The following is a 13,315-nucleotide window of genomic DNA, read 5'->3' as shown; positions in this document are numbered from 1 at the left end:
GCGGGCTCACCCACACGCCGAGAGATTGTCGGCACGAAAGCAACAGGCTGGTTTCTATTAAGTTATCGCTTCATCATGTGCCCTGATTGCCTTCGTTCGCGCCTCGCCTGCCTACGGCCGCGATTTGAAAGATAAAAATAATAAAATATGTGCGCTCGTAGGGTTTATTGTGGGTTTATTGTGAAAGGAAAGGGAGAAGGGAAGGGGTCCTGGGAGTCCCCGGGGGCTGCGCTGCGATACCGAGCCCTACGGACTTGGGGGGTAATGTAGGGAAAAGGGAAAGGGAAAAAGGAAAGGGAAAAAGGAAAGGGAAGAGGAAAAAGGAAAGAAAAAAAGGAAAGGGAAAGGGAAAGGGAAAGGGAAAGGGAAAGGGAAAGGGAAAGTACGGAGGGCTCCGCAGCCCCCCGGCACCTGTCTCGCCCGTCTCAGCCGCCCGTGGCGAGCAGCCTTGCGGGCAGGATGCCGCCGCTGCTGCAGCCCCGGCCGGGCGAGCAGGATGCTATTTGGGGGAGCCCCCAGCCGGCTCAGCGGCCGGGGACACCCCGCACCGCCGACGGGGCGTCCCCGAGCCCCCTGCGCCCACCTCCGGGGCTCGCCCCCCGCCCTGTCCCCCCGTTCCCGGCTCCGCAGCCCCAAATTGGGGCGAGTCCCGGGGGGCATCCCGGGGCCCCCCCCTCCATCCCCGCCGGGGGCCGGGCGGCAGCAGCGGGGCACACGCCGGGGGGGCGGCGGCGGCCGTCCCGGCTGCGGCTGGGCCAGATTTTCCTAATTGACCTGTTACGGATCAGCCCCGCAACCGTTGGGGAACACATTTCCACGCTTCACTTCTTAACGTTTTAAATACATATTTAACGGATGGTTGGGGCTCTGCCGAGCCAGCTGGGAAACACACGGGTGTAAAAATAATGCAACAAAGGCGGAGGGGGCGGAGGGGGGGAGGGGAGGGGGGGGATTTACCCCGGCGGGAGGAAGCGGCGGCCCCAAATGCGGCTGGGGGCGAGCGGGGAGCCGGGAGGGATGCTGCGGCCGTTTTGTTGGCGGTGCCTTTTCTTCCTTTTCTTTCCCCCCCTCCCCTTCTCCTGCTTGCCTCTCGCTGGAGGGGCTGCTCGGGGCTGCTCGGGGCTCGTTGCGCTCCTCGCTCCGGTGCCCGCTTCCCCCGGGGCGCTGCGGGATGGGGAGAGCCCCGAAACCTCGGGGATGGCCGGGGTTGGGGCTGGGGGGGCGGAGGGAAAAAGGGAAAAAACGGGGAGCCGATAGGGGAAGCGTGCCCCGAGGGCACGGCACGGCACGGCACGGCACGGGAAGCGGCGGGGCACCGGCAAATACCGACGGGCCGTCGGGGAGCCGCGCAGCCCGGCGTGAGACGCGGGTTGGGGCCGGGCTTTGCTCGGGGCCGGGGTTTGCTGCTCGGTGCCGTCCCCCGGCCCCCCCCCCGGTCCCCCCCAACAGCTGTTGGCGGCGCTGTCATTGTCGCCTTTCGCTATCGAGCCCGCAAAAGTCCCTCCCCCCCTCCCTCCGTGCCCCCCCCCTCCCCCCGAGGGGCTCCCCCCGCCGCTGCCGGCCCCGCGTCCCCCCCGGTCCCCCGGTCCCCCGGTGCCCCCCCGTCCCCGCTTCCCCCCCCCCCGCCCCTCTCCCCGCCGCCCGCCCCATCGGTCGGGACCGGCCCCGGTGACATCAGGCGGTCCCCCCCCGGCCCCCCCCAGCCGCCGCCGATTGGCGCAGCCCCCCCCCGCCCGGTGACATTGTTCCTCCCCGGCGCGGCTATAAAGCCGCCGCCGCCGCGCCGCAAGGTGCGCGCTGCTGCCGTGCTGGCCCGTCCCGGCGCGCCGCTCCCCACGGCCACGGTAAGGGCACCGGAGGGATGCGACGGGACGGGACGGGACGGGATGGGATGCGACGGGATGGGATGCGAAGGGACGGGACGGGACGAGAAGCGAGGCGCCCCCCCGAGGGCACCCCGCGGGAGGAGGCTCGGGGGGGCGGGCAGCGCGGCCGGCCCCGCCCGGGGCACCGTCCCCAGCCTCCTCCGGAGCCCGGGGGGGGCGTCCCGGTGCCGGGGAGCGGCGGGCGCTGACTCGGGGCCGCCCCCCCGGCTCTCTCCCCTCCCGCAGGCAGCCCGGTGAGCGCCGCCGTCCCGCCTGCCGGGCCATGGACTCGGACGCCAGCCTGGTCTCCAGCCGCCCTTCGTCGCCGGAGCCCGATGAGCTCTTCCTCCCGGGCAGGAATAAAGGGGGCGGCGGCGGGGGCTTCACGGGCGGCACCGTGTCCAGCTCCACGCAGAGCGACTCGCCGCCGGAGCTGAGCGCCGAGCTGCGCAGCGCCATGAGCGCCGCCGGGGTGGTGGTGGTGGACAAGCTGGGCTTCAAGTCCTCGTCTTCCTCGTCGTCCTCGTCGTCGTCCTCCTCCTCCAAGAAGGACAAGAAGCAGATGACGGAGCCGGAGCTGCAGCAGCTGCGCCTGAAGATCAACAGCCGCGAGCGCAAGAGGATGCACGACCTCAACATCGCCATGGACGGGCTGCGGGAGGTGATGCCCTACGCGCACGGGCCGTCGGTGCGCAAGCTCTCCAAGATCGCCACGCTGCTGCTGGCCCGCAACTACATCCTCATGCTCACCAACTCGCTGGAGGAGATGAAGCGCCTGGTCAGCGAGATCTACGGCGGCCACCACGCCGGCTTCCACCCCGCCGCCTGCCCCGGCGGCATGGGCGCCCACTCGGCCCCGCTGCCCGGCCACCCGGGCCACCCCGCCTCGCACCCCGTGCACCACCCCATCCTGCCCCCCGCCGCCGTCTCCAGCGCCTCCCTGCCCGGCTCCGGCCTCTCGGCCGTCAGCTCCATCCGACCCCCCCACGGGCTCCTCAAGTCGCCCTCGGCCGCCGCCGCCGCCGCCGCCGCCGCCGCCGCCCCCCTGGGCAGCGGCTTCCAGCACTGGGGGGGGATGCCGTGCCCCTGCAGCATGTGCCAGGTGTCGGCCCCCCCGCACCACCACGTCTCCGGCATGGGGGCCGCCAGCCTGCCCAGACTGGCCACCGACACCAAATGAGGGGGGCCGCCCCGGAGCGCCCAGGACCTACAACGGGGACCCCCCCCCCCTCTCCGGGAGGACCCCCCCGTCCCGACACCCGCGCCCCCTTTCCTTGCCGGGACCCGGGGAGGAGGGAGAAGCGGTCCCGGGCCGGCCGCACACCGAGGAAGCGAACCCGGGGGGGGTCGCCCCTCGTCGCCCCTCCTCTCGTTTGCTCGCCACCCCCCCCGGCAGCGCCCCCCGGGCCGCATCCTGCCCGGCGCCGGCGGTCCCCGGAGCCCCGGCTGCGAGTTTGGCCGGGGAGGTGGCTCGGCCCCCCCCTCGGCACCCCCCCAGCCCTGCTTTTTTTCGGGTTCGTCTCTCCTTCGGGCTCTGTACATACACCCCTCGCCGGCAGCCCGAGCTTTCCGTCCGTGCACTTGTACTGTGTAAAGCCTTATGAATGAATAAGGGGTTGGTCTGCGCTGATTTCGTTGGTTTGCTTCGTTGTTTGTTTGTGTTTTGTTTTATTTTTATCGTTTCCCGTCTTTTTTTTTTTCCCCCTTTTTTATTTTTAATTTTATTTTTCCTCGTGTAACACGGTTTTCGTTCCCGCCGCCCTTAACAAAGTTGGGACTCCTTAACGCTCTCCCCGTGTAGGAACTCCCCCTCACGCCGCCCGTGTTGCAATACTGAGAGCTTGGGCTTCTTTCCGAAAGTAACAACTTTTTCTTATCACTGCCCCCCTCGCAGAGATTTTATCATCTGTTTATTTTTGTAAGAAAAAAAAAAAAAAAAGAAAAAGAAAAGAGAAAAAAAAAAGTTGCTAAATAATATTTATTACTCGTTTGGTTGCAGGAAAAAAAAAAAAAAAAAAAAAAAAAAAGCGATCCATTGTTGAGATTTTAAATAAAAAACAAACAAACAAACAAAAAAAGGCGTTTTAAGTCAGTGGCATCTTTCTCCTCGTTGGTGTCCGGAGGCAGGTCGGGAGGATGCGCGGCGGGACCCCCGGCCGAGATGCGGGATGGGGACGGGGAGGTTTGGGGTCCCTCCGTTCCCTGCTGCTGCGCTCCGCGGGCTGCCCGAAACCGATCCGTCTCGCTCGTTCCTCGCGGAGTTAAGGGTGGCAGGGAACCAAGCGAGGGCCACCGAGTTCCAAATTTTGATTTATTTTATTTATTTATTATTATTTCGCCAGCACCTTGGCAGGAGCTAAAAATTAATTCGGGGAGGGGAAAGAGGAAACATTCAATTTCGCGACGCGCTTCTCGTCTGCTCCCTCTACGCACTTGACCTTCTTCCAAACCCATCCGACCAAAAACCCACGGAGAGGAAAAATATGAGCGGAGGGGCTGCTGGTTTTTTTTCCCACCCCCCTCCCCGAGGTCGGCAGTAACCCACCCCCGTGTGCGCTCCGACGGTGCTGCGGGCAGAAATGTGGGCAGGGGACATCTCACCCTCATCTTGTGGCTTTCCTGCTCCTGCAGGGTCACGGGGGGGATCCCGGGTGCCCCCACCTCGCTGGGCATCCCCCGGCGAGGGGGAATTTTGCGGGCGCGGAACGAGCGCGAATCCGGATTTGGGGGGGGGATTTGTGAACGCGTGGAAAGCGAAGCGGGTCACGGAGCGGCTTCGCTCCGTGGCTTAGGCGGTCTCTGAGCTGCAGCCCCCCGGGTTTGGGCCCTGGGCACCCCCTGTCCGCGCTAAGCGGAGCAGCTCTCCCAATTAGCAGGGCTCCGGCGAGGGAGCGCTGCTGCGGAAGGAGGGCAGGAGCAGGTGAGAATTAGAGGGAGCATCATTAGGAGCCGCTCTTTGTCTCCATTAAAGGCAATAATTAGCACCCTGACAGATGCAAAAGTCGGCAGCGGCCAGAAGCCGGGAAATCCTGCTCGTCTGCCTCTCCCCCACCCCCCCCAAAAAAAAAATAAACCCTGCCCAGCACCAACAGGTGGCCCCGGGGAGCCCCGACGGCAGCACCGCCCCGGCGAGGGGGAGCACGGGCACCCCGGCTTGCCATTCCCAAAAAAAGTCTCCTGCCCGCCGCCCCCTCCTCTGCCAGCCGGTTTTAGGGCCGCTTATACCCCCCAAATAAACGACAAAGAGACCCCCGACGGCCCCAGCCCCGGGGGCGAGCCGCCAGCTGTGCCCTCCGCTCCCCCTCCTCCTGGGCTACCTGCAAATGAAATTAGGCTCTCAGCCGGGCCCCCAGCGACCCCCCCATCCCAAATCCCCCCCCCCCCCAGCCGGCCTCATTCCCCATATGCTCCCCCGCAGCACCGAGTGCCCCGCAGGGCTCCCCCGATCGCGTTGCCGGCAGATTAAGCCGCGGCTCCGGCCGTATAGGGTTTCGGGGAGGGGGCAGAGCCCATATGCTCCGCGATCACCGGCGGGGGTCACCTGCGCCTCCAGCGGGGCCAGGAGCCGGCAGCCCCCCCATCACCCTCCCCAAACCCTGGCTGGGAAGCAGCGGGGACCCCAGAGGACGGGGAAGGCACCGGGGGAGGTGGGATGGAGGCAGCGGGCAGGGGAACGGGGGCGATTTCTTTTGCTTTCTCCTGCTCTTTTCCCCCTTCCCCTCCTCACTGCCCACCCCAGGCACCTTGCAGAAAACGGAGAGAGGGACAGCCAGAGGCCGCAGCACATTTTAGGGGGAAAACACAGTGTTTTGGGGAAGCCCAGGGGAAGGGAAGGGGCAGTTCCCCCACATTTACACCCCAATGCCCCATGACAGACTGGCACTGCCCGGGGGGAGCCCTCTTAGCAGCCAGGCACCCGCAGCACTGTCCTTGCTCCTTGCCCGTTTTGCCCTTGAGCTGGGACCTTTCAGGGCTGCAGGCAGGTTTTTGGGCTCCCTTCCCTCTTCCTTAGGATAAATGCTTGCAGAGAGCATCCAAATCCCCTCCAGCAGCTTTTCATGGAAAGCAGCACTTAGTTTTCATCCACACACCTCACCCCTTGCTCACACAAACCAGGGCTGGGGACACTGGCACAGCAAGACACACAAGCACAGATTACACACAATTAGTTATAGTTTAAACTGGAGACAGAAATCCCCATTTCTTCCCCAGTCTCATCCCCTCTGGACATCCCTGCAGCCTTCCCATGCCAGGGCCAGGCACTGGACACGGGATATCAGAGGGAGAAGTGGCAGGGCAAGGCAGGGCTGTGGCACAGGCCTGGGATGCCCTTTCCTTGCTGTCCAGGGGCCAGGGCTGCTTTTTATTCTTCCACAGGTGAAAGGCTGATGGCCTGTGCACCCTGGTGGTCTGCAGACCCCTCACAGAAGAAGTGGTGGGTGCTGGTGTGCTCCCACACACACCAATGTGACAGGAGCCAACAGCCTCTGGTAATGCCAGCAGGCCGAAGACATCCCTATTGTAGCCGCAAGCACTGTCCTGCAGCTCCAATTCCCCCTTGTCAGTGGGGTTTCCACCTCTGGGAGGGATGAGGACCTCAGGTGGGATGGGGACCTCATGCCCCATGACTCACTGTTACCCAGACTACTTCTGAACACTCAGGGATCTTTGAACACGCAGCTGAAAGCCAGATTTTCGATGCATTGTTGGCATCTCCCACATTTGTCAAGATGCTCAACATTGATTTCAGCAGCAGTGTGGCTGGACCCAAAAGTTTTTTGCAAGCTCCCAGTCCATCCACTTGAGGAAAAGAAAGAAAGAGGTGACTGTGTGGGCTGCCCACCACGTGCACGGCCCCAAAACCCCACGGTGCTCGAACGCCTTGGGAGCTACAGGCAGCACAGGGCTACAGACAGGGTCGGGATCCTCCGAAAGCACAGCGCTTACCCCGAGCCTTTTCCCCTCAGAGATGGATGTAAATGCAAAATAGTGTTTCCCCTTTTTCATTCATCCCTATTCTTGGGATTATCTTTAGAAGTTTTGTTCTGCCATTTATCTTCACTTGTTGGAGATGTCTTGACAAACTCCTGAGAATTAATTTCCCATCAGCTTTTTGCCTTCTCCTCTTGAACTGGCAGGTCAGATCTCACCATATGCATTAGAAGAGGTTATCTGGACGGGCCACCCTGCTCCATTGTCCCTTCTTATGCGTGTCCCCGTCCCAGCAGGAAACCAGTGTCATGCACATGGAGGGACCGCTAAGGGAACCGGGCTCCTCTCGCAGGCAGCCCTCCACACCCTGCCTGTCATCAATCATTGTATCCTGCTGCCAAAACCAATACAATTGGACCAGGCCCAATACACGGGGTGTTCCCTCAAAGTCAGAAGTGTGCCTTTTACTTTAATATATTCCCAATGTTGATCCTATTAGCAGGGAAAATCAATCAATCACTGTCACCAAGCATCACCAGGCTGCAGATTGATCACAGTGTCAGGATTGTTGGAGAATCCTGCAGATGCAGAAGGCATTTGTTAAATGCTATTTTCAGAAAGACATATACATATATGTATAAGACACACATTTATACACGTCTTTGTCTGCTGAAAAAGAAGAAGAAAAAAAAAAAAAAAAAACAGTTCCTTTTTTTTAACAAAAGCAGACACAATTCTAGTCAGTTTTATAAGCAAAATCCCTTGAAGTCAGAAATTAGCGGGGTTTCTGGCTGGGGGCTTGCTTTGCTCTTTCTCTGGGAGTCGGGCAGAACCTGGCTTGCTGTGCCCTAAGGTAACAGGGCGAGGAGATGCATTAGCCACGGGCACAGAAACCCTACAGGCTGTTTCCAAAAGCAGTTACAGTGATTCTCTCCCAGGCCCTACACTTCGTTCGGGACTGTGCTGAAGATCCCAGCAAGTTTCTCTCTGCACACCTTCCGCTCCTTTCCCCCAGCCTTGGAGGAAAAACCCAGCTCTGCTGTGCAGCTCAGGTGAGGTGGAAGGGACATTTCCTCTTTTGCTCTTTTGTCCCTTCCTTTGACCCCTTCGAAAAAATGGGTTGCAGGGCAAAATAAAACTCCAAGGGCTCTGTGTCAGTGCACAGGGCAGACATGCTCTGGGGACCTCGCTTTCCAGGACAGCTAGCCCAAGCCACCTGAAGCTGAGCTCAAGTTAGCCTTCAGCAGGTGTCCTCTGAAAGCCAGCCCTTATTTAAGTGTCTGACTAGAAGGAGGTGAAGGAAGGGAAGAAACCTCTCAGGGAGGAACAGGTTTCCCATCTCCTTTATGCTGAGGGTAGAAATGGAAGTGATGGGCTTTACCTGAGCATGTGTGTGTCATGCATGTATGTCACAGACACAGTGGGAATGGCTTAGTGACACCTAAACCAGGCAAGGTCTGCAGAAATCAGCCCATACCACACCTCCCTCCCCACCTGGAGACTTTCCCCACACAATGCTTACAAATTTATTTATTAATTTAATTTATTTTAATTTAATTATTTATTATTTAATTATTCCAACATAGAACGAGTGTAAAAATCCTTTAACAGGAATGGAGTTCTCTGGTGGGAAGAGGAAAAGGAAGGAAGGAAGGAAGGCAGGAAGGAAGGAAGGAAGGAAGGAAGGAAGGAAGGAAGGAAGGATGGATCACCCATCTGAGATGCTGATGGGAAAACCTGAACACTTACACCCTGGGTGTTACTCAAGCCCTTCCATATTTTGTCATCTGGCACCACCAGGCTAGATGGGGAAATAACCCCAGAAGCCATCCAGCCTGAGGGTGACTGTCTCTTGCATGCAGCGATGCAAAACTCCAGTAAAGACAAGGGGAGATGGGGAAAGCCAAGCACAGATCCACAGCACGTGCATCCTGCCGAAGGGAGAAGCCCCGTGGAGGTGGGGTTCTGGAGAGCGGGATTTGTGTGAGACAACACAGTAAACGCACGGTTAAGATTTCATTTCTTCTTTCAAGTCCATTGGGGAAAAACGCTCAGTAGCTTCATTAACAAACCTGCCCCTAATCCTAACCATACAAACTGATCCTTCGGAAAAACGAAATGATATTAGCAGAAATCTGCTCGGTCATATTGAGCCTGTTAGTAAATGAACTTTTAATGTATTGAAAACATATTCATTATAATGTATAAAGAGGCAATTTTCATTTTGTTTGTGTTCTTAAGAGTGTGACAGCGTCTTGTTTGCGACTGCCCCTGGGTATAAGCTATCATTGTGTAACTTAATTAGATATTCTACATGCTAGTGTGAGGGACATATGTCTATTCACTGTAACAAACATCAAGAGTCTGCCACATGCTTTAATGTTTCTGCTACGTTGAAATAAAGGCAGAGCAAGTGCAAGCTCTCCCAAGGACCTGTGGCCCCAAACAGCTTGAACACAACCCGGCAGCATTCACCGATTGGTTACAGTTTATTAACAGCCCATAAACTTCTCATCTGCTCCTGGGCGCTTGGTAGGGTTGTCACCTGCAACTGCCAAAAGCAGCACAATTGCTTTGCAGACGTGCACCCGTAGTGCTCTGAGGCTGGCTTTGCTCCTTTTCTCCTTCCCGGCCCCAGCGACATCGACTGTACGCAGGGCACGAGGTTGTTTGAAGGTGACCTAAAATTAAAAAGAAAAAGAAAAATGCTCAGGGAGAGCAGCTTTTCCATGTACTCTGAGCATCAGATCTGCAGATACCATGCAATGCTTCAGGAAAAAAGCCTTTGCCTCTGCCACACTGTCTGCACAGACAGCAGACCCCCACTGAAACACCCCAGCAGTGCAATTTGGCTGCCAGCCTGCCACAACCCAGCCCTGCATCCAGCTCCAAGTGCCTCTGCAGCTTTGCTCTCTGTGGCTCCATTTGCAGGACACTCCAGCTGAAGGCAAGTCGGGCCCAGCCAGGTCCCAGCAGCCAGGAGGTGGGGAGCAGGAGTGCCATCAGCCCTCTTGTCATGCCAGTAAGAGAGCACGGGGCAACCAGGTAGGGCAGCTGGTGGGAATTTATGGCCTCTTTGCCCATCAGTAGTCCAAACACGACAGCTTAGAGAAGGTAGAAACAAGCCCCAGGCGTGCGTTTTTCTTAAAGAGGATGAAAGTTTCAGCATTTGGAGTATTTTTGGTGCAGCATAGATCTCCCCCTCACTCCCACCGGATCTTTCCAAACCAGCAGCCCCAAAGTCCCAATGTGCTCTGTAAGGTCCCAGGTGAGGAGCCACACTTCATGGGAACCCTGGGCATTTCTACGCTGGGACCAGCACCACCGCAGCGCCTAGAGAGCACAGGGATTTCATCAGCTGCACTTTGCTTTCCATGTTCACCCTTCCACCGCTGGTCGGTGGCGTGGTCATGAGGATGAGCCAGCCAGCAAAGCTTTTCTACTCTTGTTCCTCCACAAGTCTTCGGTGGTGGCCTCAGAGCAGGGCCGCTACTCCAGGCAGTGACAAAAAGTGATGTGGAGCAAATGTCCTGGCTCTAAGGCTGCTGGTGAGAGTTCACCTCACTCCCCTCACCTGCCTCTGCTCCCTGTGCACAGTCACGGGTCAGGTTGGGTCAGGAAGATGCAGGGTCACAAAGACACCATGGACCAGGTAACTGAGCACAGAGGGAGCCAAGGGAAGGTCTGGACACGGATAATTTTAATGCTACTTTGGCGCTTTCAAATCAGCAGTCAGTAAACAGACTAGATTAGGAACAGCGCTAGCAAAGAGCTGCCCTAGGGTGCCACGTGTGCCAGCACGAAAAGGCAGCGGATGAAAAGTTAGAGGCTTTTTATTAGCGGTTTTGTTCTCAGCTCACACACACGCACACTCACACGCACACGCAGAATGCCTAATTCTCCAGACACCTCCATCAGAAGTCCAAAACATACTTCTTCCAGGTTTGCTGCTGGAGGAAACAAAACTGGTCTGTTTGTCCTCACAAAGGCCTGCGCGAGCTAATCCCCACCGCCTCCTGTCCTGGGACCGTCCCTTGGCTGAACGTCTCCCCCCCCCCCGAGCGGCAGGGAGGTAATTCATCCGTATGGGAACAGCCTCAGCCCCGCACAGGGCTGCCCATCACCAGCCCCGCGCTGCTCTGTATGCAGGGGGAGGTTTCCGCCGAGCGCCCTGCCATGCTGTCCCCGCTATTGTTCGCCCAGCACGTCAACCATCTGGAATAAGCGAGCGGCAAGGGCGCCCACGATGCTTAAACAAGTGCCTGCGCCGGCCCTGGGCGCGGGGCTCTGCCGGCGGGCGGCTGCGGGGCCAGGCTGCCCGGGGGCAGTGGGGCAGGGGACTGTGCTGTTGCACCCGGCCACGCAGAAGCATCTCCTGCTGCCCTGCATCGTGCATCTCTCACATCACGGCATTAGCATACAGCATCTGTCGCAGCCGAGCCCGCCATGCCGTCGAAAAACATGCACGTAGCAGGCTTACTTCTTCTTCAAAAAGACTGTGTGATTTTAATCCCATTTTCTGAGGTGACCACTTGAAGATTCTTGCATGTTTGTGAATGAAATCTGCTTTGCATAGCTTTATTTGCAAAGAAATAAGTTTTTACTGATGGACTTGTACTTCATGCTTGCTGCCCCAAAAGACTGCTTTGGCAGGATGTGCTTGTTGCAGTCAGGTTTGTCCAGGCACAGTCAGACCGGTCCCTCTCCCATCACACCAGCATCCTTTGTATTCAAAAGCACCCTGGGCTCGCTGTGAGGACGGTACACCTCTGTGAGCACTGGCATTTTGTTCATGGAAAGAGAAGGAGGGAAATTAAGAAAGGAAACCGTGACAGCATCAACCACAGCAATGTGAGGCTGGTTGTTCCTGATATTTGGTGCTCTTGTTCTTCCTACCCTGCCAAATCTCCCTTGTACAACAGGAGCAGGGGTTGTTTTGCCACTTGTTTTCCAAGGCAGAGGCTCAGGTGTCTGTCCTCCTCCACATTGCTGCCCCATGGGAGCCCCAAAGGGACTTCACTTCCCCTCACCACCGAGTAATTGTGGATGGGGCACAGGCCTAGGTGTGGGGGGGAATTTGTGCTTCATTCCCCTCAGTATTCAAGGCCTAGAGCCAAATCCTATTTTACAAAGTTTCTCAGGGTCCTATGGGTCTGAACTATGATGACCTACAAGAAGAAAACCGTGAGAGAAAAATGCTGACAAGATCAGCTGCTGAAGGATGGACCCCAGGATGGGACCATGGGGCTGTCGGCACCAAAATATGTCTCATCTCCCCCTGTCCACAGACACCCAGCCCACACTGGCTGGAGCTGTGGTGGTGGTGTTGGTCCATCCTGGTGCTCAGGGGGTGAAGGATATGAAGCGTGGGGCTGGCTTGTGGCTTCATACTGTGCTGCTTTACTCAGGAGCTGAGGCACTGGGAGCTGCTCTCCTCACTGCTTCTTGCCTGGCTCCAACACTCAAACCACCAAGCCTTTCCTAAAAACACGTGCTTTAGAGGACCAGCAGAAATCATATTTTTTGAGCTTACTAGCTTGCTGCCAAAAACAGAGAAATTATGACAATTTTATCCTAATTCAGGAATGCCAAAGTGTAGCCCAGCACTTACTCCTCATCGAGCTCACGTTGGAGTTCAGCAGGTTTTTCTGCACTTTGCTGACTCCAGAGGCACCCTAGGCTGGGATTTCCAAGGGCACCTAAGGGTGTCCAGCACCCAGCCTGACTTTACCCATGGTGAGACCTGCATGCCCAGCTCCCTTTGGGTTACTCTGTTAGCCTCACTGTCAAGCCCTACATGTGTGAGGCCTCCTATGCCTGCTGCCAGGCTGTGCAAAGACAGTTTCAAGACAGAATCCTGCAGCCACCTTCCCCTTCCCCCCACCCTGGGGGTCTTTGCTTCCTACACAAAGAAAGCAGGCATGGCAGTGGCACCAGGGTGCTGGTGCCAGCCGAAAACCAGCCGGGTGAGGCAGGAACGGCACCCTGCTGCGCGGCCGAGGCGCGAGCGGCCTTGCATCCCGGTGCTGCAGGTGCTCGCGGCACTGGGCGCCGTCCCGCCGCATCCATCACCTTCTGGACCCCTACAATTAATCATTCATCCCTTTCTCTGCGCGGAGAATGGCAGCCTGGCGAGGGCCGCCCCGTCCCGGCTCCCTCCCGGCTGGTTTGTTCTCTCCCAGCCCCGCTCTTCCGGCCGCTTTCTGCCCCTTCAATGGGGAAGGAGCGCAACCGGATGGCTGGATCCAGCGCAGGGAAATGACTTCAGAGCCACCTTTGTTTCTCCCCTCGTTTCTGTGCCCACTCTTGGCCGTGTGTCGCTGTGAAAGGGCTTGTCTGAGCCGCCTGGGACATCCAACAGGAGAAGCAGCTTCGGCCAGAAACACTCGCGGCTTTTCGGGCCAGCGGAGACGCTGAGCGGGACTGCCAACTTTCTGCGACAAAGCTGACCATGACATCGGGCATTGTGCGATAAATTAGCCACAGACTTCCAAGCAAATTGTCCTTTTTTATTGTAT

The 13,315-nt window shown here is 58.0% G+C and overlaps 1 protein-coding gene across 1 annotated transcript; it reads left to right on the top strand.

The window, feature by feature from the left end:
- Nucleotides 1–1,774: 1,774 nt before the first annotated feature.
- On the top strand, nt 1,775–3,045 carry OLIG2 (oligodendrocyte transcription factor 2; the record flags this gene model as incomplete). Its single annotated transcript, XM_084302630.1, has 2 exons — nt 1,775–1,844; nt 2,112–3,045. Exon 2 carries the CDS (start codon nt 2,149–2,151, stop codon nt 3,043–3,045), a length of 897 nt encoding a protein of 298 aa, XP_084158756.1. The 5' UTR covers nt 1,775–1,844; nt 2,112–2,148.
- Nucleotides 3,046–13,315: the final 10,270 nt, after the last annotated feature.

The sequence above is a fragment of the Netta rufina genome, assembly GCF_964035555.1.
Source record: "Netta rufina genome assembly, chromosome: 1".
In the NCBI taxonomy this organism is placed as follows: domain Eukaryota; kingdom Metazoa; phylum Chordata; class Aves; order Anseriformes; family Anatidae; genus Netta; species Netta rufina.
The sequence above is the reverse complement of the archived record's forward strand: the minus strand, read 5'-3'. Positions and strand labels throughout refer to the sequence as shown.